Here is a 27,511-nt window from a genome sequence, read left to right on the forward strand (position 1 = left end):
GTTAGAGCAGCGATGTGGTGTGGGCTACCAGGGCCCAGGAGGGAAATCAATTTTCTGGAAGGAAAAAATACAAACGGTTGACACTTGTGTAACTTGAAAAATAAGCCAGACTTTAGCAGAAGTGGAAGAAGAAGGACACCAAAAGACCAAAGTGCTCAGGAATGAAGACACTCCACTCAAAACTTCGTGAACAGCAAACACTCTGGAACTAGTGCTCCTCGCTTTGTTCTGTTCCCTAATAGGACTTAGCACATTTGGGTGATTGCACACTGGTCTTTCAGTAAATGGTAGGGTCATACAGTATAAAGCCTGTGTGTCATTCACATTCAGACCCAGAGATTACCCCCAAGGCCTTCAAAAAAGCCTGTTAAAGAATGTGATTTGAAGGTTACGGTATCTAACCCTAGGGGCAAGAAAACAATACACGAGGGGACTGAGAGCTAGCTTGTGAAGGGTCTGCTAGCCCATGAAAGATAATTTGGACTTCACCCTCTGGGGCAACCAAGAAGTCTGGACTCAGAGGGGGATGGTTTTAAAGGAAATGAAAGCCGGCATGGTGAATGGTGGGTAAGCAGAGACCAGCAGTGAGGCTACTAAAACTAATTGGGAGAGAAGTAACAGCAGGCAAAACCACCAAAAGCGGGAAAAGGAAACAGCTTTTGGATAGAATACGTAGAACTTGTAACTGTTTTAGATGAGAAGTAGGTTTTTAAAAATTGATCTGATCTTTCTAAGTAGAAATGCCATAAAAATTCACTGTGGTATATATAACCTCACACCCTAAGGTGAAAACGGGTGCTTCTTTTGAAGTACAGGTTAAGATAATCACACAGGAAAAAAAAAAAAGCCAGTTTTGATTGTTTGGGAAGGATCACACAACATTAATGGAAAGTAAGAGACGTCATCTTAATATAAAGCATTCTCCTATCCTTTAGTCTCTTTTGTACGGGAATTTATCTGTGCATCAAAATTTCTGCCAGACGCAGACACAGGCAGACAAAATGGAGGTGTAACTTGCCAAATCCGGAGGGTTCCCAGGCTTTCAAAGGAGGACCACATCACCGCGCCTAGGGATGACTTCCTGGGCCCCAGTCTGCGAGGTCCCATGTAGAGGTCCTTCAGAAGGGCTCTACAACGTAGGCAACAGGTTCTCTTGGAAAGTGAAAGCCAAAGGTGACTTTCTCTCCCTGAAATATGTATTGACACAGGCTTAGAATCTTAGAGGAACTTTGTCTTACGTGATTATCTTAGGGACATTGCCACAAGTAGCACTAGTGAAACGGCAAGTTTCTCAAAGAGGGGGTGTGACAACGTATCCCAAAGCAGAAAGTCAGCGCCCAGCACCGGTGTCGATAGGTGATCTTCCCAGTCCTGACGTCGAAGTCCGAGGCGCGCCTTGGGGGCGTCTAGCAGAGCTAAGAGGCGCCGGTGCACGAGTGAGGCTGGACCGGGTACCCTGAGCAGGCTTCAGGCCGCATGCATGTCTGCACAAAGCATGGCCAGGCACTGCAGGCACGCCGGCAATCAGGCTTAAAACCCATGAACACACTTTGTTTCCCCTCCCCTCAGAACGGGTCGGGTGGGTGGCACAAGCTCGGGTTTGGGAAGACGTCTCCAGTCTTCGGCATTTTCTCTGAAAGCGCGGGGAACGTAGCCGGCTGACGGGCAGTGGGCGGGCGCCGCCTTCTCCTTCTCCAGAGCGCGCTTTGGGGTCTTTCCTGACCCAATCACCGCACAGCCATACAGTCTCGGGGCGGAGTCTGATCTCGGTGAGAGGGTCAGGAACCGGGGTCCGGGGACTAGGGGAACTTGGGTCGCGGCCCTCTGCTGACGGGAGCGGGGGCGGGCTCAGGGCCCTACGGTGACTGGCTTCGGCAGTTAGGGTTCCTGAGTGAAAGAGGCGGAGTCAGGGACTCCAGCTGAGGCGCCTCCTTCAGCTTGAGGTCAGGGGCCGAGCTGACGGCTTGCGCGGGCTGGGGCGGGGGCTACGTGCGCGGGGCGGGCCTGCGTGCGCGCCCCCACCAATCACAGGCGCCACCGGCAGGGGCACGCGCGCCGGGAGGCCTTGAGGAGGGGGCGGACCCGGCGCCGCGCGAGGCCAATCGAGACGTCGTGTCGACATGACGTAAGGGCGCCGAGCGCCAGTCGGCGGACCCAGTGGGGAGTAGCGGGCGCGCGAGCGCGAGGGGAGGGACTTCCGGCGGGTCCCGGAAGCGGGAGCTGTGTGTTCTCATGCGAACGGGAAGGAGCGTTGGGGCGCTGGAGTCGCGAGGTTGAGACCTTTTCGGCCTGAAACGGGAAGGAGCCGCTGCTGTCCCGCCGCCAGCCCGCGCCGCTCCGACCCCCGCCGCTCGTCCGGGCCGGCCGCGCCCCTGCTCCCGCCCCTCCCTCACAGCCCGTCCGCGTGTGGCGCGGTCGCCGGGCACCGGGGCTGCGGCGGTCGGCGGCCGGGCGGCGGCGGCGGCGGCGGCGCTGACAGGTGAGCGCGGCGGCGGGCGGGCTGCTCTTCCCCGCTTACGCTCCCGCCGCGCCGCGCCCGGCCGCCGCCTCGGACCCGCGCCGCGCCCGCCTGTCACGGGCCGCCATCTTCCCGGAGGACGCGGCCGGGCAGGGCCGGGCTGGCGCAGCCGGGCCGGGGCGCGGGCCGAGGGGCCTGAGTGCGCGCCGGGGCCGGGTCGGGGCGGCGGTTAGGGCTGGGTCCAGGCAGGGCCGTGCCGCGGTCCTGGGAGCCGGGGCAGGGTCCGGGCAGCGTAGCCGTCCAGCCCGCACTGCGGCGGCCTCGCCCTGCCCTCCGCCCGGGCCCGGGATCGCGGCCGGCCGGGCGGGGAGGGCCCGGGTCCCTCGGACCAGGAAGTGGAATCCTGTTGCTCTGGGTGTGCTTGGGACGCGCCCACTCTCTGAGAGGCTTGAGCACACGCACAGTCTGGAAGAAATGGGAAAAAATTCTAAAGATGCCCTGTGCTCGAGGAAGGGGCAGATCAGGAGTCTCTCACCACCTGCTTCTCAGTCGTGTCCAATCAGAACGTCAAACTTAAGACTTGTTCAGACTTCACTGTAATTTTGTATTGCAACTTTCCGTGCAGGTCATCTTGCTTTCCCCCTCATTTCTACGTAAAATGGTCTTTAATTTAGGCTGAGTTGAAACTTGAGAAGATTTTCTGTAGGGTAGCTATCCTGTGCGTTCGAGACCCTCTGCCTGGCTGCGCTGTAACTTGCCCTAAATGTTAAGTGGAAGCTTAAAGTTTTGGAGAACTGAAGGAACGCGAAGATTTCCCTGAATTGTGCAGGGAAATGAGTTTCTGTCAGGGTTTTAAAAAAAGATAATACCAACGTGAAGACGAATGTTGTAAACATTGAAGTTTATTTCTCCTTTTTAAAGTTTTTCTTGTGATACTTATCTGGTCTCTTTTTTTGTGTTAAGTATATAAAATGCTTTTGAAATAGGTTCTGAGTTGTAGTTTGCAAAGACCACAGTGGGGAAGAGTGATGTTCATTTCTGTGGAGGTCAGTACGTGCAGTGTGCAATTTGCATACTTTCCCACCTACCTGGCTCCTTCTAATTTACTGTTGGGGTAGTTTACAGAAATTGAAATGGTTGTGGCTTGTCAGTTTTTCTCTGTATTTAATATTCTGCAAGACAGTTTTGTAATCAGGCTATATGAAACCGCTTGATAGAACTTTGCTTGAGTTGCTATGGTGGAATACTTTCTCAAAGGCATCAGATTAGCAAGTTTATTAATCAACCATACATTTGATTTGTGTACTTCGCTTTGAAACTTACACTTAGAAATACATTTCATCCTGTATTTTGAAAACTTGATGAGTTGACTTTTTAAGGTGAAAAAATGGGTGTGTGAAGAGAGAGAGACATGATTTCTTATTGATTAGAAGTTACCCTTTGGGTGCTTCACTCTCTTCATATCTGAAAGAGGGATAGTAATAATAACAGCTTGATAGGGCTATTTGTAACATGTTGATGTTGGTTGTTTTTAATATTTTGTTGTATTGTTAAGTTCTTATTTAGAATTTGGAAATGGTGTTTACCTTATTACTATTGTCAGTATTCTTTTGGTGACTAACAATTTTAATTTATTAACATAATTTTTTGTTTTTTAGTTTATCACAGGCATTTGGGCAGAGAAAGCAAGTTCTGAGGACAGGATATTTATTTGGAGAAAGGAATTATACTATATTTGAGTAATAGCTAGGGAGAATGGATGATAGTTTGAGTACAGAAATTTCTTGGCATTCATTTTTATGTGTTTTGTTGAAGAATAGCTGGAATTAAATGGCAGCACCTTTAGGGAAAATTTGGATTTTATTTAATGTTCCTAGGGATTCTACTTCTAAAAAATTGAGGTTTGGAGAATTTATTCATACTAATACGGTTTTCACAGATAAGCACAAATTTTCATAAATGCATGTTTAAAATCTGTGGAAAGATACACTTTTTTTTCTCTATTTATTTTTATTCGTTGGAGGCTAATTACTTTACAATATTGTAGTGGTTTTTGCCATACATGGACATGAAACACTTGTTTTTAATGAAGCAACCTTCATATATCATAAAGTAATTCTAAAATACATACTGAAGTGCAAGATGGGAACATCATGTTTTTAATGGTAATAACAATAAACAATGCCTTAAAGTAGCCCCACTACTCTACATAGATTTCAACAATCTTACAGGTTTTTACAGTGATAGAGCTGCAGTTGATGTTACCCACCAAGAAGTGGCCAACAAACTCCTTTCACCATTATTACAAAGTGTCCTGCTGGAGTTAATACTTTCTATAGTAAAAACTAGGATTTTAATCTAGGTCTTCTAATTTAAGTAACTTGTATTATCTTTATGATGGTTCCTTGAGGTTGCAAAAAGCTCTATAAATATATTTAAATCTCATTTGCTTTCATCCTAATGTGTAAGGCACAAGTTTCAAATTGGGTTCATGCTTGTACTCTGTTGCAGAGTTCTCCCATATTTAAGGATTTTTTTTCAGATTGGTAAATGCAAGAAAATCACATGTATTGTGATTCCTCCTATGAGACCATTGATTCAGCTTTTCTGATGAAGAGAAGAAAACAAGCAGTAAAGCTGTGTTTATTAAAAGTACATTGTTAAACAGACACTGCTGCAGGGTTGGGTCACTTATGCTGTTTTTGTAAAACTTTATTCCTTTAAAGAGTTCTCCTTTTTCTGTAAGAGCTAATTTTAGAGCACAGTAAAGGAGGCACAGCCTTCTGAGAGGGTTAAACTCACCAGACCAGATTTTAATTTAGTTCAGTTTGAACTTTTTGCTCCTAATTGTTGCACTTGTGATATGTTTGGAGCTACTCTACTTCCGAAGTTATCTTGATTGCAGAATGAATTTCTTTATTAGAATGTGGAATTGTAAGGTAGATAACCATTAGGTTCTCTTACTAAAAGGGGGAGAATAATTCCAACATGGAAATGTTTTTTTCTTCATGTTCTAACACTTATTTTTCCCATGTGTAAATGTCTTCCTTATGGTCAGGCAAAATGATTGACTCAGCTTGTTTCTCCTTCCTTCTCACCCTCCTTGCCCACAGAGCCCTGTACCTTTTGTCACTTCAGTGCCTTTATAAACTCTTTGGCCATATTTTCTAGTGAGGCTGTCGTGGCACCTTTGTACTCAGGAAGGGTTGCAGGTGAGTGGTGCCTGTTATGCCTTCTGTCATGGTCTGGTTCCCTCTTCACTGACAGCCCTGTCTCCCTGCTGTAGCGAGACCTGGGCCACATAGTGCATTCTGTAACATGCAGAGCACTTCCTATTTAGCTTAAGTTCAGTCAAGTCTTCACTGAAAATGTTCTTTATGAAATATGACATGCAAAAGTTTTGGCTCAAAAACTGATAAATTAGGGTGGTATTTATTTGTGGGATAAAAATAAAATGCTTGTTTTTATTTGCACACACCATTTTTGTCACGCTGTAGCCAGAGATTGCTTTAAAGGCATATCCTGAAGCTTTAAAGGCCTTTTTGAAAACTCCTTAGTGACTGTCCCCCACCTAACTAAGATGTACCCTTGGCTTTCTTCTTGCCGGCTGGACCACCTTTTGTTGGCCTGTGCTGACCACAGCCCTTCCCTCAAACCTTGGCGTTGTCTTTGCTGTCTGTAGTTTCTTTGCCTGCCGTTGAAGGTCTTTTTTCTTTTAACTTCGCTCCTTAACCCATCTTTATAAAGGTATTTCAGGAATCCTTGCCTTAATTTTTAAGGTTGTCCTGAGCACTTTTCTGTTTCCGTAGCACTGCAAGGCATCATCGATTAATTCACATAGGCTCCTTGTGGGCGAGATCCTTTTATGTCCCTAACCTCTGCCCAGCCCAGGACCACATACATTACAGATGTTGTAAGCTTTGTTTTACTGGAGGGATAAGACACTTCCTACTTCAGTTTTAGAAGAATTTTTTGCATGTTTTCTTGAACAAACAGGAAAATCTTTACTCGAAAAGAATTCAATAGAAAATGCATAAAACATCATACTTAACAAAATGTTAACAGATTTGATAGCTATATGCAACGCATACAGTATTGTAGGTGGAATGATTTAACTAGGTGATCTCTTGAGGATATTCTTTCTCAGTCTTTATAAAAATGTGTACCTTTTGAGAACAAATTTCTTTATTTTGCTTTAAATTAAATTATATCAGCCCAAAACAAAGCAGTTACAATAATGAAAATGTATTACTGAGTGGATTTTTCCATTTTTTTATTCTCTGTGGAGAATCATTGCTTCAGGACCTGGTGCAAAGCAGGACTGCTGAGAGGAAAGGCTTCATTCATTCCTTCTTTGATCAACCAGACATTAGCAGTACAAAGATGAATGATACCAGAGCTTTTCTCTAAGGCTTTTGGTCTAGAAGGAAGTAATACCGTGAATTGTTTTACTTGAAGTGAAATAGACCTGCATTTGGACTCTTAAAGCTTTTGTACGTGAATCTTGTTGAGGACTCTGCACCACATATTTCCTTGAGCAGCCCCATCAGGACAGTCATTTGTATTTTGCATGGAGGGTAGCAGACACCCCTCATCCCCCTTTCCTGCTTTGTTTTTGTTTGTATCACTTAGTACCTAGTTATAATATGTCTTGTAATTTCTGTATTCCATGTACCTTCTGTCTTCTTGTACTTCAGTGTAAACTCTGCAGTCGAAGGTTTGTGTCTCTTCTGTTCATTGCTGTGAACCCAGACCTTAGAACATGGTGTCCACTAAATAATTGATGAGTAAATACCACGGTTGTACTGGTGAACAAAAAGGGATAAGCAGTCCTCACTGTGAGGCAGAGAGACAGTCAGTCATGTTGTGCTACGAGGTCATCATGTAGCCTCGAACAGTGAAGAGGGGGACACCTTCCCGGCAGAGCGTAAGGGTGCAGAGGCTGAGCTCAGAACTCCTTTGGAGAGGCTGCCCCTGGGGGAGGTGAGTGAGGCAGCAGGGGGTCCTGGGTGTCTGGAGCTCCTGGCATGGGTGAGAACTGTGCTCTCTCTCCTAAGAACAGTGGGGTGCAGTCAGGGGGCTTTAAACTGGAGAATTGTGTGACCAGGATTGCCTCTTTTAAGTGGTCCTGCTTTACTGAGAGTTGTGTCCACAGGGAGGGATGGCTGCACGTAGACTAGTATTACTTGGCCCCAGGGTGGCAAGCCCTCTTGCTTTCACTTGTGTTTATCACAGTGGAACAGTCCAAGCCCTGGTCTAAATGAAGAATATGTTGCTTAGAATCCCTTTCACTTGTATTGCAGATAATCGTGTGTGTGTAAAAGATACTTTAACAATATGCCTTAAGTCTGCTAGCGTTTCTCACTTGTTTAAAGTATATTTGTTATTTCAGCTTTTATTAAGGCAAACTAATTAACAGATTCCTTTTTTAGAAACATCTCTGAAAAATGAGAACATTTTATTTTCAGATTTTGAAAAGCTTTGTTTTATTGTCAGGCTCGAAAATGCAGTGATTAAAAGCATAGTGACCGGTTGGATATAGATGTACATGTTGCTTCAGTAGTGGTTATTTTTTTCTTAGTATATTAAACATTCCCTTTTCAAATATTTTTTAAATGATCAAGTTCTTTAAAACCTCTAAGTACTTTATACTTTCTGAACATTTTCATTTGTTGATTACTTATGTCTCTGTATTTTGTTGTTGAGATTTTACCGTCTGTGTAATGTTTTGCGGTGTGCAGTTGACCCTTGGACAACACGGGTTGGGGCGCCAGTGCTCTGTGCAGTTGAAAATCAGAGTAGAACTTTCCGGTTGGTTCTCTGTATCTGTGGTTCCACTTCTGTGGACTCAACCAACCTTGGGTCATGCAGTACTGTAGTGTGCATTTATTGAAAAAAAAATCCATGTGAAAGTGGATCTGAATAGTTCAAGCCTGTGTTGTTAAGGGTCACCTTTGTGTGTGTGTGTGTATGTTATAAACACTGCATGTAGCATGTACTGTAATCCATTGCAGGCTGGCTTCTCACAGCTCCCATGGTCAGGGAATGCCAGCAACCTTTAAAAGCAGACTTGAAGTCCTTGTGAAGAGAGCTGCCTTTTAAACATCTGGACAGGCAAAAGCATGTTATCTTTGCTTGTACTTTTTAGAAGGTGAAAAGATTCAAGCAGCTGATTATCATTTAGTGCAGAAGCTCAGTGTGGAAACCCTTTGGGGTAAACTTTCCCTGGTACTATTGTAAGGTCCTTATTTCATTTGAGTTTTATCTGTATCTCCAGTGATACTTCCTGTCAGACTAGAATGCTATTTCCAGTTTCCCTTCGTAGGTCACTTGGAGTACAGACCGTTGCACAAATGAGTAACTATGAATCAGCAGTATTTGCTTCTTCACACCTTAAACATCTAGGGAGGGGAAGGGCAGTCAGTGAAGACAGAAAGATGCAGTGAGTGTAAGCAGCTCCTAGTACTTGGTCCCTGTGCATGTGGCCCTTAGTTTTTCATAGCTCTTCCCATTTCTTTGTATACATTGATGAGTTTTCCTACATTCTGCTGGAATCATTATCTTTCAGGGCTCAGTGCAGGAGAGTTAACCTAACCATGAAAGGACCGGAAGTAGAAAATAGGATCATCAAATAAAACTACAGAAGCATTCAGGCACACAGGATTTGAAAACCTGTGACCTGGGGAAACTTCCAGTTAAAAGTGAAGTGTTTCCCTGCAAAAGAGTGCGTTGGGATCCTAAATGACATAACTTTTACTTTTTTAAATTAATTTTTATTGGAGTATGGTTGCTTTACAGGGTTTCCTTTGTGGCTCAGCTGGTAAAGAATCTGCCTACAATGAGGGAGACCTGGGTTTGATCCCTGATTGGGAAGATTCCCCTGGAGAAGGAAAAGGGTACCCACTCCAGTGTTCTGGTCTGGAGAATCCCATGGACTCTACAGTGTTGTACAGTCCATGGACAATGGACTATGCAGTGTTGTACAGTTGTCCAATGTCCAACTGTATAATGTTGTGCTAATTTCTACTGTATAGTTGAATGAGTCAGCCATATGTATACAGATATTCCCTCCCTTTTGGACTTCTTACCCTGAAAGACCATAACGTTTGGTATTTTCTGTCATGGACACTCTTAGCATACTGTTCCTTTGACCTTTAGAATGTCAAGAGTATGGTTTTTATTGTGGAGGCTTTTAATCTTTTAACCTAAAGTGTTTCATGAAATCACAAGATTATAGGTCAAGATAAAAACTCTATAGGGCAGGTGTTTTCCCAAAGTCACTGTATGGCCACAAATCACATTATAGGGATGCCCTCTTGTCTGTGGGGAACACTTTCAAAGACCCCTGGTGGATACCTAAAGCTGTGAGTAATGCCATAACCTGTATATATACTGTTTTTTCCTATAAGTACATACCTAGGGTAAAGTTTATAGATGAGGCACAGTAAGAGATTAACAATAATTAATAAAAAATATGACAATTATAACCATGTACCAAAATAAAAATTATGTGTGATCTCAAAATGCTTTATACAAATTTAATGTCTTTTCCATCTTTGCTAGTCATTTTTCAAGCACTGTGGCTATAACTTTTGTACTTTGAGGTGCAACAAAAAAACTAGCACAAATTTCTTTTTCCTTCACAGTTTCACAGTGTTCCTACTGTAGATATTAACCTCAGCATACAATTTTTTTTCCTTTACTAAGTGAGAAACTTTTACCTTTTTACTTAAAGAAAGCACTTTACAGCTTCTGTTTGGCATTTCTCAATTGCTAGCATCATGACTCTTGCGCTTTGGTTGTTGTTGTTCAGTTGCTTAGTTGTATCTGACTCTTTGTGACCCCATGGATTGCATGCCAGGCTTCCCAGTCCTTCATCATTTCTCACAAGCTGTTCAAACTCATGTCCATTGAGTCGATGATGCCATCCAGCCGTTGCCCTTTGGGGCAGTTATTAAATAAGAGTCCCTTGAACTCCAGCGCTGTCACACTGTGATAGCTGATCTGATGACCAGCCGGCAGCAGAGTGACTAACAGGCGGGATACGCTGCACACAGGTATGAGTCACATCCAGGCAGGACAGTGCAGGATCGGGTACCGTGCAAGATCAGGTCGCGCTCTGCAGACGTGCACCATTGAAAACTTACGAATTGTTTTCCTGGGATTTTCCATTCGATGTTTCTGGACCACGGTTGACCCTGGGTGACCAAAAGCATGGAATGCAAACTGTGGACCTGGTGAGACTCCTGAGCTAGCTAGGTAATATTCTGAATGGGGCAAATGAAAGCTGGATCATTAACTTCCAGTTTACAGTTTGGGGTGGAGTGTGGTTAGGCTTATTGATAATTGGTGAAGAATAAATGTTGCTGTTCAGTCACTAAGTCGTGTCTGGCTCTTTGTGACCCCACGGTCTGCAGCACACCAGGCTTCCCTGTCCTCCACTGCCCCCCAGAGTTTGTTCAAGTTCATGTCCATTGAGTCGGTGATGCTATCTAACCGTCTTGTCCTATGCCACCACCCTTTTCTTGCCTTCAGTCTTTTCCAGCATCAAGATTTTTTCCAATGAGTTGGCTCTTCAAATCACATGGCCACAGTATTGGAGCTTCAGCATCAGTCCTTCTAGTGAATATTCAGGGTTCATTTCCCTTAAGATTGATTGGTTTGATCTCCTTGCAGTCCCAGGGACCCTGAAGAGTCTTCCTTCTTCAGCACCACAATTTGAAAACATCAGTTCTATGTCACTCAGCCTTCTTTATGGTGTAATTCTCATATCCGTACATGACTACTGGAAAAACCATATCTTTGACTCTGTGAACCTTTGTGGGCAAAGTGATGTCTCTGGTTTTTAATATGCTATCTAGGTTTGTCATAGCTTTCGTTCCAAGGAGCAAGTGTCTGTTTGTACCAAGTGTTTAATAATAATTACCAATACACATAAAGCAGCCTTAATTCAGTTACATGGAGTAGTTTGTTTTTTGTTAATGTCGTTGTTACCTGCCTGTAATTACAAGATTGAGGGGAAGCTTTAATCCTTTTTTACTATTCATGTAATGTTTGGTGTGGATGAAATAACACTTTGAAGTAAGTCATTTTCTGAGACTTTGCGTTTTGGTCTACATTATTTTATTAACTGAGATTTGATAATAGCTTCTGAAAACAACTTCCAAAAGAAAAAAAGTGTAGTATTGTGGTTATTTTCTTAGGATGTTAGAGCTCTAAAGATACAGAGACGAAAGCCCACAGAAGTAAAATTGGGAGTACAGATGGTTGGCTGGTGGCAGAGTGAGGGCTGTGACTCTGGTCTCCTCTCTAAGCTCTGTTCTCCTTGGCACTAGTATAGAACTCGGTGGGATACTCTTCAGTTTATACCCGAACAGAGGAGTTCTAAAAGAAAAATTGAATCGGTAAAAGTGTTAATTTTATGTACACTATAGACTTTTGAGTCAACATTTAAAAAAAAAAAATGCATTTGTCTGGCTGTGCCAAGTGTTAATTGTGGCACGTGGGATCTTTCAGTTGTGGCATATGAACTCTTAGTTGTAGCATGTGGGATCTAGTTCCCTGACAGGGATCGAACCTGGACTCCCTGCATTGGGAGTGCAGAGTCTTAGCCACTGGACTACCAAGGAAGTCCAGTCAATATTTTATTGTCTTGTTTTTAAAGCATATTTGTAAAGCAGCCATTGAACTGTGCTTTTTAAAACGTTGAATTAATGCATATATTCCAGGAAAATTAAGGGTTTTCTTTGTATTTTAGATAGTTTAACCTATTAGCTTTAATCCATTTAAAATCCTTCCTGTTAGCAAGGTCTTCTTGTTTGTATCATATATTCAGACTCGTCTTTGAGAACTAGCTTAAGTGAAATTCCGTGGTCTCCTTCCTGAAGTGTTCAGACCTTAACATCCGTGCCTGGTGTAGGCCTTGGCCTTCAGGTTTTGGAAGCAGTGCCCATCTGTTCACACCCACCGCCTGTCTGTTTCTGTGCAAACTGGGATCTGCCCTGAGCTCTGAGCACCACTCAGGCCTTCAGTCTGGCTCCTCCACAGCCATCTTTGCTAAAATATGTGCCTTCGCAGTCTGCAGTGTTCTATACTGGAGGCCTGAGTGCAGGCAGCTGGGCCCTCCTCCACAGAGGACCAGGCTGTGACTTGGACCCAGAGCCCTGGCTCTTCCCCCAATTTGTTCTTTGGAGCACCTGCCTTGCCGCTTGGGAAACTGAGGCCTGGAGACAGGTACCTTATACCACACAATGGGAGAAGAGCAGAAAATGGAGTTTGCCTGACTTCTGCTTCCAAATCTACTGCAAATAGTGCTCAAAGCATGGGTGTCTTGCATAAAGGTGTCTTAGGTCTAGTAACCTGGTAGATTTGAGAGCTGTAAACACAGCATAGCTAAGCATCAGAAATGCTTGCTTTAACTAGAAAGTTTTAATGGCAGTTTTATAGTGATGATTGTTGAGATCGTGGTAGCCCACAGGACAAGACCGAGAAAAGGTTGTTTACCTTGTCGAGCAGTAATTCAGGATTATTGGAGCTGATTCTGGTTCTCCTAGTTGCTTGGAACTTTTATTGTGATGCTACTTTGTTGTCTGTTAGAGTATGATCCTAAGTGGGCTAGGGCTTGTGATCCTGTTGGAATATCACATTGAAGGATTATCCAAAGTAGTATATCCTTTTAAACTCATAACTGTGGAATGTAATTTTTTTTTTCCAAACATGGTATCACTTTTTTAAGGAGAGCTGCCTGTTAGCGGGGTATTTGATGTATTTTAATATTAACCGATTTGCTATCCTTTTGGTGAACGTGAGAGAGTGTTTAGTTGTCACACCTTATCTCTGAGGCTGGTGGTTAGAGTATGCTTGGACTCTGTGACTGCTACTTTCTGAGTACAGTGTTGCACAGGTTCTCCCTGTCCTGTCTGGAAGTGGAACCTTCCATAAGCCAAAATAAAGAAGCAATTACCTTAGGATGCCATCTTGTTCAGAGAAGCACAGAATAGGTGGAGACACTGCTCACAGCCAGGTGTTGGCTGGTTGCTGAGTCGCATGTCTCGGGGAAGGAGCTTGGAGGGGTTGCTCACTGCTCAAGTGAGCGCTGCTTCTATAGCTTTGCTGCAAAACAGACTCAGAAAGCTGGTTTTGATTTTCACAAAAGCAGAAATTCTCTTCAGATCTCTTGGCTAGCAAAAACAGGACTAATATAGGCCCTTTGTACAAGTGAACTTTGGCAAAGTGGGAGACTTCTGTGTTTCATAGCTCCGTGGGGCCGGTGCCTGACTCACTGCCACTTGTTTGAGCACGTGCCCTGTGCTGATGCGCCCTAAAGACACTCACGGGAGGTAAAACCACCCCTGCGGAGCAGAGTCCCTGCTGTTACGTCCTCCTCCCATGCCCTGCTGGGTGGTGCAGGTGGACTTGTGTGGGGAGAAACCTCAGGCTCCTGGGTCGGTGTTTCATGTTTCTGGTCTCCATCCACTTCTTCCAGTGACTTTCAGCGTATTTTCAAAAGGATCTTTTACTTCTACTTTTAATACTAATAGTAGATCTTGTGTGTTTGCCACCTAGGAACTTCTGTGAGTTGTTATTTTGAGAATTAAATGCACTTTTTTACTCACTATCACTTCGCATTTAACTCTTCTCTATGTTCAGACCCCAAGTGCATATTTACATGTATGCATACACAAACACACAAATATACACACAGAAACGTAGAGGAAAACAACAGAATGAGAAAGACGAGAAATCTCTTCAAGAAAATTGGAGATACCAATTTTATGCGAGGATGGGCACAATAAACGACAGAAACTGTAAGGACCTAAGAGAGGCAGAAGAGATTAAGAAGAGGTGGCAAAAATACAGGGAAAAACTATACAAAGAAAGGTCTCAATGATCTGGATAACCACACTGGTGTGGTCACTCATCTAGAACCAGACATCCTGGAATGTGAAGTCAAGTGGGCCTTAGGAAGCATTACTATGAACAAAGCTAGCGGAGGTGATGGAATTCCAGCAGAGCTATTTAAAATCCTAAAAGATGATGCTGTTAAAGTGTTGCACTCAATATGTCAGCAAATTTGGAAAAATCAGCCACGGCCACAGGACTGGAAAAGGTCGGTTTTCATTCCAGTCCCAAAGAAGGGCAATGCCAAAGAATATTCAGACTACCATACAGTTGTACTCATTTCACATGCTAGTATGGTTATGCTCAGAATCCTTCAAGCTAGGTTTTAGAGAACTTCCAAATGTACAAACGGGTTTAGAAAAGGCAGAGTAACCAGAGATCAAGTTGCCAACATCTGTTGGATCATAGAGAAAGCAAGGAAATTCCAGAAAAAACATCTACTTTTGCTTCATTGACTACAGTAAGGCCTTTGACTATGTGGATCACAACAAACTCTGGAAAATTCTTAAAGAGATGGGATTACCAGACCACCTTATGTGTCTCCTGAGAAGCCTGTATGTGGGTCAAGAAGCAACAAGTAGAACTGGACATGGAACAGTGGACTAGTTCAAAATTGGGAAAGGAGTACGACAAGGCTGAATATTGTCACCCTATTCATTTAACTTAAATGCATAGAACATCATGTGAAATGCCAGGCTGGATGAATCACCAGGTGGTATCAAGATTTCTGGGAGAAATATCAACAGATATTTCTCAGATATGAGGTAACCTCAGATATGCAGATGATACCACTCTAATGGCAGAAAGTGAAGAGGAACTAAAGAGCCTCTTGATGAAGGTGAGAGTAGTGAAAAAACTGGCTTAAAATTCAACATACAAAAAACTAAGGTGATGACTTTATTTTTGGGGGCTCCAAAATCACTGCAGATGGTGACTACAGCCATGAAATTAAAAGATGATTCCTCCTTGGAAGGAAAGTTATGACCAACCTAGACAGCATATTAAAAAGCAGAGACATTACTTTGTCAACAAAGGTCTATCTAGTCAAAGCTATGGTTTTCCCAGTAGTCATGTATGGATGTGAGAGTTGGACTATAAAGAAAGCTGAGCACAGAAGAACTGATGTTTTTGAACTGTGGTGTTGGAGAAGACTTTTGAGAGTCCCTTGGACTGCAAGAAGATCCAACCAGTCCATACTAGAGGAGATAAATCCTGGGTGTTCATTGGTAGGACTAATGTTGAAGCTGAAACTCCAATACTTTGGCCACCTGATGCCAAGAGCTGACTGATTTGAAAAGACCCTGACGCAGGGAAAGATTGAGGGCAGGAGGAGAAGGGGACGACAGAGAAGGAGATGGTTGGATGGCATCACCAACTCAATGGACATGAGTTTGAGTAAACTCTGGGAGTTGGTGATGGACAGGGAGGCCCGGCGTGCTGAGGTTCATGGGGTCACAAAAAGTCGCATCCCGGTTTGAGCAGCACAGGGTTGGAGGAGCTCCGAAGTGCGTGCAGCACTTCAGAGTGCCAAGTTCTGAGCTGCTTACCCTACCCCCATCTTCCTCTTGTATTGAAAGAGTATTATGTTTTTTCAACTGAAAGACTGCAGTTATGCGATTATAAATTAGAAAGTACAATAGAATGTGATAGACAGCCCTTGAAGAAATGCAAGATTCATTAGAAGGATGAGATGATTCGAGGCTTTTTCTCCTAGAAAAAGAGTTAAGAAATGCACAGTCTAGAGTTTATTTTTAAAGAGCACTTCTGGGTCTCTTGAAAGACTTGCGGTATTGATTCTGACTTGTGGTACAAGTGTATACTAGTACCGAATGCTGTATTTGGCCATCAGCATTTTTTTGTTTTCCAGTGTAAATGAGAGAAAGTGAAGATTTTTGTGGAGAGTTTCAATAATCTCATGTTGATCACATATTCAGATTGAAAGAACCAAAGCTTTGTAGTTAAAAAACCAAAACTACATATATGCAGTCCCCTAAGGTAAACATAAATTATAGAAGTTGGTTCTGCACATGGAAGGTCAGCAGTAGTGGTTTTTTCCTGCTCTGTGTAGAAGCATCAAGCTTTCCGTCAGCACAGTGAGTGTGTGGCTGAGACAGAGGTGTGGATGCTTGCCTGCAAGGGGCTTCGCAGCAGTGGAGTGGACTGGTGTGCCGAGGACTTGGGGGAAGTGAGGGCCTTGAGGCAGGAAAGGGTTAGGAGGGCTCTGCCCGGCAAACTACGGGCCAGACCCTACACACCTGGCCCCTGCGGGGGCCTTCACTGTCAACCTGGGAGGTGGTTCTTGGTGAAAACAAGTTGAGCAGCAGACAAATGGTGGTCAGAGTTCATTCTCAACAGGCTGAACTCAGGACCGTTAACCTTTCAGCTGTGAAACTGAACATCATTCTGGGTGTGTTTACCCCTTCCGTGTTAGGCTGAGTGGCGTCGACGTGCTGCCTTGTGTCCTGCGCAGGGTGTAGGCTTGGCCTCAGCAGTTCCTGGTCATGTCCAGAAAGATGTCGGTTAATAAAGCTTGCACTTTCCATTTTCTTCTCCCTCTGGTGAAAAAATGTGTGACTGTTTTAGGAGATACTTTTCTCTTCAAAAAGAAGCAACTCATGATAAAAGCAAGAAATTACACTTGGGGGACAGAAGGCTGTAACTCTAAGGATGTGTTCCTCCTCCCCTTTGCGCTCATGTTTACCAGAATTTGACCAAACAACCATTACAACCACATGCAGAGTAACAGAAGAATTTTTATTTTTAAAAATATATATTTATTTATTCGGCTGTGACTGGTCTGTTAGTTGCAGCGTGTGGGATCTAGTGCCCTGACTAGGGATTGAACCCAGGACCCCTGCATTGGGAGCATGAAGTCTTAGCCACTGGACCACCAGGGGAGTCCCGAGAAGAATTTTTAAGTCCACTCCATATTGTTTTGGTTGTTTCAAACAGTTTATTTAGAATTCCTTATTACCTAGTAAAATAATCTTTTCAAATAATTGACTATTCTGGGGTAAGACGTCATAAACCAACGTTAAGCCTTAAAGCTTGAAGGGACCTTTTAAATTTTTTTGTGTAGTATTATCTAGTTCTAAATTGAAAGCACTTTGTGTAAAAAGTTTTTAGTGTAATTTTTAGGATATACATCTCATGTAGATGCTTTCCCACTCTTGGCTAAGAAATAAGTTTTTGCATGTTGTGTTTGATTTTATGCCTTCCCTAGGAGCAGAACCAGGTCAAACTATGAATAAGAGTTACCTTTTCCTCCTACTTTCTTTTTTGATAGAAGCACAGGTATGTATGTATAAAAGGAAATTTTAAAAAATTCATACTTTATTGGCAACACCTGTTTAGACATACATATTTCCATACTGGCTGCCAGTTTAAAAGTGTAATTAAACAGCTACTACTGTGAGATTGGGTTGTTCTCTTTCATTCATCATTAAGACGACTCCGTGGACAAAACAGACCATCATAGAGACAGTGAGTCTTAAAAAACAAGGAGTTAGAGTAACAGCTCTCCTGGAAGCCGCATCCATTGCTCTGTAGACATCACCACCATTCAGGCCTACAGACTCAGTTAAGTATACAATCTGGTAATGTGCTGTGGAAGGTACATAGCTGATCTGCCCCAAGATACTCACAAGTTATTCTGGCGTGAGACAGGAATGTGCATTTTAGATATTATAGGGTGATGCAGAGTACTCTTGCCTGGAAAATCCCATGGACAGAGAAGCCTGGTAGGCTGCAGTCCATGGAGTCTCGAAGAGTCGGACACGACTGAGTGACTTCACTTTCACTTTTCACTTTCATGCACTGGAGAAGGAAATGGCAACCCACTGCAGTGTTCTTGCCTGGAGACTCCCAGGGACGGTGGAGCCTGGAGGGCTGCCGTCTATGGGGTCGCACCGGGTTGGACACGATTGGAGCGACTTTGCAAAAGCAGCAGCAGCAGCAGGGTGATGCAGACAGCTGTGAGGTAAACAGAATAGCCCAACCAGGAGCACAAAGCAAATGTGTGAGTAACTAATTGCCATTGTGGTGTTTTATTTTCTTGTTGTTTTTGTTTAATAAAGTCATATCTGACTCTTTGTGACCCCATAGACTGTAGCCCACCAGGCTCCTCTGTCCATGGGATTTCCCAGGCACGAATACTGGAGTGGGTTGCCAGGCCCTCAGGGATCTTCCTGAACCAGGGATCAAACCAGGGTCTCTTGCAACTCCTGCCTTGGCAGGCGGATTCTTTTATCAACTGAGCCACCTGAGAAGCCCATAACACATGTTCTTCCAGTCCCAAAATGCTAGGGTTGTGCTTTAATGATTTGATTTAGCTTTTTTGACCATTTTTGTTTTTCCTAATGAGTTTTATCAGTTTCAAAGGTCTGCAAAGTAGACATGGAAAGTAACAGATTTTGACTTTTCTAATTGATTCTCAAAGGGGATCGATCACACACTATTTAATAAAGACAATCTCTGAAGTTATTAACAATCCATTTTCCATGTTTAGGTAAAATTGTTTACTTACCTAATTGAATATTTGCTTTTTTTTTTTTTTTAATGATCCCTGTCATGCTGGAGCCCTCAGAACACACGTCTGTGTGATAGCATCTTATCTCAGCCATCTTCTCTGCTCATACTCTGTTCCTTGACTCACTCCTCTTGATCACACACAGTTACGAGGCATCAGAAGAGACCTTAGCATTCTTAGCTGCAAATACAGAAAAAGTATTTAGACAACAGGATAGTAAAACATATGTATTAGAGTGTGAGTGACAGAGCAAATCTCTTCGGGGTAAATTGTAGCATATCATTGGTGGGATTTATTGTCTTGTTATGTCTTGTTCATGAGAAGAAGAAACACATGGATACCTTTGAGAAGCTCAGAGTGATTGTTGCTGTAAAGAGCAGAGAGGCTGTGGGTAATGAGGATGGGTTGAGAAGGGGACTTGAGGCTGCCTCCAGGAAGGAGGAAGCTAGTTCCCTTGGGTATATACCTAGATGTGCAGTTGCTGAGTCGTTATGGTTTAAACATTTTGAAGCTGTTCACCCAAGTGCCTGTGTGCTATTAAATTCCCACCAGCAATATATGAAGAACTCATTTCTGCACACCCTTGTCAACACTTACTATTTGTCGTTTTGATTATAGCATTGCCAGTGAGTGGTATCTTGTGTTTTATTTGCATTTCCCTAGTGACTTACGATGGAGAAGGCAATGGCACCCCACCCTAGTACTCTTGCCTGGAAAATCCCGTGGACGGAAGAGCCTGGTAGGCTGCAGTCCACAGGGTCGGTAAGAGTCGGACACGACCAAGTGACTTCACTTTCACTTTTCATGCATTGGAGAAGGAAGTGGCAACCCACTCCAGTGTTCTTGCCTGGAGAATCCCAGGGACGGGGGAGCCCGATGGGCTGCCATCTATGGAGTCGCACAGAGTCGGACATGACTGAAGTGACTTAGCAGCAGCAGCAGTGACTTACGATGTTAAGCATCTTCTCACCTGCTTATTGGCCATTTTTATATCTTCTTTGGAGAAATGCCAATTCAGATTCTTTGCCCATTTTTAACTTGTCTCTTACTTAGTTTTAGGAATTATTTATTCTATATAGTTATCTGTCCCTTATCAGATGTATAATTTGCAAATACTTTCTCCCATTCTGGATGGTATGCTTTGAAGCACAAAAGTTTTGATGAAGACCAGTATATTTTCTTCTTTTGTTGTTTGTGCTTTTGGTGTCCAGTCTAAGAAGCCATTGACAAAAGTACATTTTCTTGAAGCCTTTCTCTGTTTTCTTCTGAGTTTTACAGTTTTAGCTCTTACATGTGGGTGTTTGCTTCATTTTGAGTTAATCTTTGCATAGAGAGTAAGTTAGGGGTCCAGCTCCATTCTCCTGCATGTGGATATTCAGTTGTCCAAGCATCATTTGTTGAAAAGAGTATTTTTCTGCATTGAGTGGTCTTGGTACCGTTTTGAAAATAATTGACCCTGAGTATAAGGGTTTATATCTGGATTTTCAGTTCTGTTCCATTGATCTGTTTTTTGGCCAGCACCACACTTTTGATTCCTGTAACTTTGGAGTGAGTTCTGAAATGAGGAAGGGTCCGTCTTCCAGCTTTGTTGTTTTCATGATTGTTTTGTGGGTCTCCTGCATTTCCATAGGAATTTTAGGATCAGTTCATCAGTTTCTGCAAAAAAGGCTAGTGGAATTTTGATGGATTGTATTGACTCTGTGGATCGATTGATTGTGGGTTGATCTGTTGGCCACCGTGAGAGTGGCATGTCTTCCCAGCCGTGAACACCAGGCACTTGTCAGTTAGAACTAGTTGTGTCTTTTGTCAGTGGTTCTCAAACCTTGTGGGCTCAGGACCTCATTACACTTTTAAACATTGAAGGTCCCTGAAAGCTTTTGTTTACATGACTTGGTTCTTTCTTTGTTAAAAATTAAGACTTAGAAATTTTAAATATGTATTTTTCTTGAATAATAACAAACTCCTTACATGTAATATAAATAACATTGCCTGTGAAAAAATAGCACTCTTTTCCAAAACAAAAAGCTATTTAATGATGAAAGTGGCATTGTTACGTATTTTCGTGAATCTCTTTAATGTGTGATTTAATTGAATCCTGGCTGGAATCTTGTCTGCTTCTGCGTTTGCTCTGTCAGTGACACACTAGTTTGGTGGACATGTAAGAGGGATATCTGGCTTCACACATACATGTGGCTGGGAAAGTGAGGAGTATGTTAATAGTCTTCTCATGTAACCTTGAACTTTGTTCCTATACCAGAAATCCACTGTGCCTTTGTGAGAAGAGAATAAGTGCATTCAGCATTGATCCTTTGAACCTCTTGGCCCCAGAAAGGGCTTCTGGGACCTCTCATGGAGTCCAGACCACACTTTGAGAACTGCTGTCTCAGAGAACAAGACTGATAATATAATTGCATGAGAAAATGTTGTGATAACTGAATGACAGCTTTATTACCTGTATTGAGGGGCAACTGGGTCAGTACCTGCTCTTTCTGTAGACTCTCCTCGACCCTAAAGGATTAGGTAGTTGTTTGATAAATGTGAAATCAGCCAGCCAGTGAGTTTTATTAGGTATGTGTGATTATATAAATAGTAAGTTATTAAAAAAAAAGTTGAACCTACAGAAATGAAGCAAAGTGGAACATGATCCTTGAGTTTTAATCTTAACTACACATTATTAGTCATCTGGGGTCCGTCCTTCTAGTTTCATTTGTTTCATTTTTAAATATTCACAGTTATATGAATTTTAAAAATATAGTTGCAATTATACTGTTCACAGTTTTTTAATATCCTGCTTTTTGACTTTATATAATCTTGGTGAATATTTTTAATACTTGTAATATATTGCTTTATTTTTTGCTTTTCTATAGTTCAGTGTTTATTTCCCCTTTTTTGAGTAAAGCTGCCATGAGTATTATTATAAAATGGTTTACATATTGTTGAATTGTTTCATTAGTGCATATTTTAAATAGACATAAGTATGGGGAGTTTAGGGTGTGTGTTGATACTGTATCCTTGTTAGATGAGTCTTGTTAGCTTTTATTATGGAATTCAACCTTAAAAGGAGGAGGATATTGCAGCAGTCCTCCACATATGGTACCCATTACCTCAGTTTAGCTTCCATCAGCTTGCTGCGTTCTTGTATTTTTGTTTCTTCTCTTTCCTTACACTCACAAAAAAGTTATTAGTGTATTCCAAAGCAATTTCCAGACATGTAATTTCATCTGTAGTCTTTTAGTTTATATCTTTTAAAGATGAGACATTTAAAAATAAAAGCCACAGCACCTTCATTGCACTCAACAAAATTATTAATCATTCTGTAATACCTTTGATCACCCAGGCAACATTCAATTTTTCCTGTCAAAAATATCATTTTAACTTAATTTATTTGCATCTGGGTCCAGATACATCTCTCATACATAAGGTTATTTTGGTTAAAGCTTTTCCATTTTGTAGCAATAAAAATCTCCCTTTTTTTTCATGTCTCAGGTTTGCTGTAGAAATGGGGCACCTGTCTATAGTATGCCCCACATTTTGGGTTTAGCTTGTGACATTCGTTGGTGTTGTTTAACACATACTGTTCCCAGGGTTTCTTTTAAATTGGGAGTGGGGTCTGGAAGTTTGATTAAACACAGGTATTGTTTTGGCAAGAATATTTGATCGACCTGATGCTCTTCATCCCGTTAAGAGTGTAATACCCACTTGTTGCACGTTAATCATCAGGTTGAAAAGTGGCTTCAGTCCCTCTGAGCTCCCCGTCAGCTCTTTCCCTCCTTTCTAGCAGACATCAGCTATCATTTCATTAGCTATAGCAACGTTGTGATTTCCAGATTCTGTCATTCACCCCGTTTTTAGTTGGGACTCCGGCGTAGTGAACAGCATGCCCTGGTCTTTAGTTGTGGCTGATGGCTTGTTTCCCTGGAACAATCTTCAGAAAAGGAGTTGGTGTCTTAACAGCCTTCACTGGTCACTCATGTAGTGGTGGCCTGTAACCACTGTGGACTTTTGTACTTTTGTTTCCATTCATTCTTTGTGCCCCTCGCATTCTCTGTCTTTGGCCATCAGGAGCCCCTCTCTTTCCTGTTGCTTCTGTGACAGGACCACAGGAGTCTTAGAGAGCTTCCTTGCCGTCGCGATACGTGTCCCAGGTTCTTCTCAAATTGAGCAACGTTCCGCACAAATGTTGACTGAGGAGCTGTCACAGGTTGGAGGAGACTGGAGAGAAGTGACAGCTCAGTGCAGTGTGGGATCCCAGAGTAGGACCTGGCCTACGAGGGGGATGTTAGTGGAACAAATAGTGAAAACCGAAGAAAATCTATACAGCTGAGCTTGAACCCCACAGGGACTAGAGGTGCTGACCCCCAGCAGTCGAAGAGCCACTTGTGACTTGACACGCAGCCCTCTCTGCCCAGGGTTCTGTACCTGGGTATCCCTGGTTCTGCATTTTGTATTCAGCCAACCACAGGTCATGTCCATTTTATTGAAGAGAAAAACATTTGCATATAAGTGGACCCACATGCACCTCAAAAACCCCCATTGTTCAAGGGCCAACTGTAATTTTAAAAGTTACATTTACACTAAATATAAAATGATTCTGTGGATTTTACCTAACTTGTTTGATTTTATGTTTATGTTTCCTTTTATGTTGGAAGTTTGAGTACTTCCTAGCAACCATAAGTTAGTTTTCTGTGAGTCTCTGTGTTTTGAAGCAAATCTTTTGTATCATTTCTTTTTAGATTCCACATACAGGGGATATATATGATTTCTCCTTCTCTATCTGTCTTCACTCAGTGTGATACTGTCTCAGTCCCTGCATGTTGCTGCAAATAGCATTATTTCATTCTTTTTAATTGTTGTTCAGTCACTCAGTCGTGTCCAGCTCTTTGCGACCCCATGGACTGCAGCATGCCAGGTTTCCCTGTCTTTCATCATCTCCTGGAGTTTGCGCACATTCATGTCGATTGACTTGGTCATGCCTTGCAACCATCTCATCTTCTGTCGTCCCTTTCTCCTGCCTTCAGTCTTTCCCAGCATCAGGGTATTTTCCAGTAAGTTGGCTCTTTGCGTCAGGTGGCCAAAGTGTTAGAGTTTCAGCTTCATCATCAGTCCTTTGAGTGACTATTCAGGGTTGATTTCCTTTAGGATTGACTGGTTTGATCTCCTTGCTGTCCAAGGGATTCTCAAAAGTCTTCTCCACTACCACGGTTCGAAGACATGAGTTCTTTGATGCCCAGCCTTTTTTATTGTCCATCTCTCTCATCCATGCGTGACTACTAGAAAAATCATAGCTTTGACTCTGCAGACCTTTATAGGCAAAGTAATGTCTCTGCTTTTTAATACGCTGTCTAGATTTGTCATTGCTTTTTTCCAAGGAGCAAGCATCTTTTAATTTCATGGCTGCAGTCACCATCTGCAGTGATTTTGGAGCCTAAGAAAATAAAGTCTGTCATTGTTTCCATTGTTAATTGCTGAGTAATATTCCGTCGTATATTACTCAGTCATTAAAAGAAGGAAATAATGCCATTTGCAGCAACATAAAGGGACCTAGAGAGTGTCACATGGAGTGAATTAGGCGCTAGTGATTAAGAACCCACCTGCCAAAGCAGGAGATGTAAGATCCCTGGGTCGGGAAGATCCCCTAAAGCAGGGCCTGGCAATGCACTCCAGTATACTTGCCTGGAGAATCCCATAAACAGAGGAGCCTGGCGGGCTACAGTCCATAGCGTCACAGAGTCCATCTTAACTGAAGCTCCTTAGCATGGACACACACACACTCCATTGTATGCATGCATCACATCTTCATCCATTCCCCTGTCGATGGGCATTTAGGTTGTTTCTGTGTCTTGGCCACTGTAAACAGGGCTGTAAAGAACATTGGGATGCATATAACCTTTCGAATCATGTTTTTCTCCAGATACATGCCCAAGAGTGGGATTACAGGGTCATATAGTAGCTCTGTTCTTAGTTTTTTAAGGAACTTCCATACTGTTCTCTATACTGGCTGTACCAATTAGCATTCCCACCAGCACTGTAGGAGGGTTCCTCTCTCTCTACACCCTCTGCAGCATTTGTTGTTGTTGGTTTTTTGGTATTTAACCATTCTGACCGGTGTGGGGTGATATCTCATTGTAGTTTTGATTTGCATTTATCTAATAACTAGCCATGTTGGCATCTTTTCATGTGCCTGTTGCTTATCTGTTTATCTTTGGAGAAATGTCTTTTCCGGTCTTTTGCCCATTTTTTGAGTGAATTGTTTATTTTGATGCTGTTAGGTGTCTTAAGCTGTTTGTAAATTTTGGAGACTAATCCCTTATTGGTTGCATTGTTTGCAAATATTTTCTCAGTCTGTGGGTTGTCTTTTCGTTTTATTGTTTCCTTTGCTGAGCAAAAGCTTTTAAGTCAGTCCTATTTGTTTCTTTTTGTTTTTATTTACATTATTGTGGGAGATGGATCCAGAAAGATGTTGCTGTGATTTATGTCAGAGTGTTCTGCCTATGTTTTCTTCTAGGTGTGTTACAGAGTTCTATATATACATAAATTTGGGATTCATCAGTTCCAAATTGGAGTTCTAGTACTTTGATAATTTTCTGTTTTTAAAAAATGAATTTCTGAACATGAGTGGATTTGTATATGTTAGCATTTGGTTTCTAAATCTTAGGATATTAGTTACCAAATTAATATGAAGAAGAAACTTTTTTTTTTTAATATAATTTCTTGGGTGTGAAAGGTGGACATTATGGGCAAATTTCTTTAAACGTTACTTAGACTGCAGAGGGATAAACATATGACCTGGAAAACTTGAGGATTTTAAAACTGCTTAATAGTTTCATTTTAGAATTAAATACCCTCTGCACTTGAAGTTACCAGTTTACTGTCTGTCGTTTTACAGGATTCTCCGGCTAACATTGAACTTCTCCCAGTGGAGCCACAAAGTAAACAGCTCATGACTTCTGATCAGGACGCTAAGGTCGTGGCTGAACCGCAGGGCCAACGAGTCCAAGAAGGGAAAGACAGCGCGCATCTGGTGAGTCGGTGTCCAGGCCAGCACTGGCCCGTGCACCCTCTTCTCTTGTGATAACAGGCTCTGCACTCTACTCAGAACACTTATGCTTAAATATAGGGGTAAATTCTGAGTATACTTAGGGCTTGCTTAGTAGAGGAAGTTTCAAATTTCTAAGTGATAGAGAAAACATGGGCATTATAGTTCTTAAGACTTAAAGCTTTGAACTTAAAATCACTAAGATAAAGGCAGTGATTTATAAATATTTTAATAACATGATAGCCATTGTAGTGGTATTTATTTAAAGAGTTAATTAGAAATTATAATGCAGATTTTAAAATTTCAAGGCCCCTACATCATTTTGAATAGCTCATTAAATTTCTTTGTCATATAAGTGTGCTTTTCTCAGTGGGTTTTGTTTTGCTAAATTATCATGGTTTGAAAATGTGTTTCTTTGCATTGTAGTGATGGTGTGTCTGGTGTTTTCAATTTTACAGATGAATGGTCCCATATCTCAGACAACTTCTCAGACAAGTTCCATTCCAGCTTTGAGTCAGGTAATTCAGTTCAGAGATTAATCATAGCTAAAGCTCACAGACAATGCATTATAGTAAATATTAATTATAAAGAAATTAGAAAATGTGAATGTTCCCCAAAAAGAGTGGGGTAGGACCCACTTGGGAACAGTATATGTCAGTACTGTATATTCTTTTCTGGTGTGTGCATGTAGCTCTACAGACAGCTGAGTGCCACATGTATTGATTTCATCTCTTCATCACAGTGTTGTTAATGGTTCACTGATCATGTAGTGTGTGTGTGTGATTAACTTTACATTTCAACAGCCTGTATTCCTTAAAGCACAGAAGTCATATTAAGCTTTTACTAAGAACACTGGTTTCACTGTTTGCATTTTCATATATCAGATGCATTTGGAGTCAGGCACGTTTAGGTTGGCAGTCTTCTAAGTGATCTCTTAAATCCTACAGAATTTTTAAATTAAGTCTTTTTTAAAGTAAATGTGAATTTTTTTAAGTAATATTACAAAATTTATAGCAGCCGCATCTACACCCCAACTTATAAGCAGCTCATGTAGAAGTTAAAGGTGGGGATTGGATTGTTGATATATTTTTAATAAGGCAGAATTTTAAAAAATGAAGGGTGTCCTCCAAACTACTATGTTTTATCATTATTATGTATATAAGGTTTTTGCATATTGTATTTTACACTGATTTTAAGTGAATTTTATAATACTTTAAGTCATTTGAAAGTCAAATTTGAAAGAGTTAACGTTATACAGAAATCACTGACAGATTTAAAAACTGTTTTAGATCAAATCTCCCACCTCCTCTTGGTTGATTCGTGGTCTGATATACTATTCACATGTCTTTAAAACCCATGTTAGGGCATAAAACTAGATATTTGGATTCTGTGGGTGGGTTTTGGTTTGGGGTTTGCTTGTTTTTTAAAATTATGTTGTGGGAAACAATTGAGATAAGACCTGCCTAGAAAAGAAGTGTTAACACTTGAGCCAGCATTCAATATTCATTTTTTTTGGAGAAATGATTTGCAACTAGTGCTGCCTGCACATGATTTCTTTGTCATTGTAAAGAGTTAATGTTTTTTAATC

At 42.1% G+C, this 27,511-nt stretch overlaps 1 protein-coding gene across 1 annotated transcript in view; it reads left to right on the forward strand.

The window, feature by feature from the left end:
• The first annotated feature begins 2,201 nt into the window (after window positions 1-2,201).
• Window positions 2,202-27,511, forward strand: part of LARP4B (La ribonucleoprotein 4B) — a 77,214-nt gene continuing 51,904 nt past the window's right edge. The window contains exons 1-3 of the mRNA XM_043478903.1: window positions 2,202-2,479; window positions 25,774-25,908; window positions 26,382-26,441. Coding sequence (XP_043334838.1) covers window positions 25,828-25,908; window positions 26,382-26,441 — 141 coding nt within the window. The 5' untranslated portion in view covers window positions 2,202-2,479; window positions 25,774-25,827. The remainder of the gene's footprint in view (window positions 2,480-25,773; window positions 25,909-26,381; window positions 26,442-27,511) is intronic.

The sequence above is a fragment of the Cervus canadensis genome, chromosome 10 (assembly GCF_019320065.1).
Source record: "Cervus canadensis isolate Bull #8, Minnesota chromosome 10, ASM1932006v1, whole genome shotgun sequence".
NCBI classification, from domain to species: domain Eukaryota; kingdom Metazoa; phylum Chordata; class Mammalia; order Artiodactyla; family Cervidae; genus Cervus; species Cervus canadensis.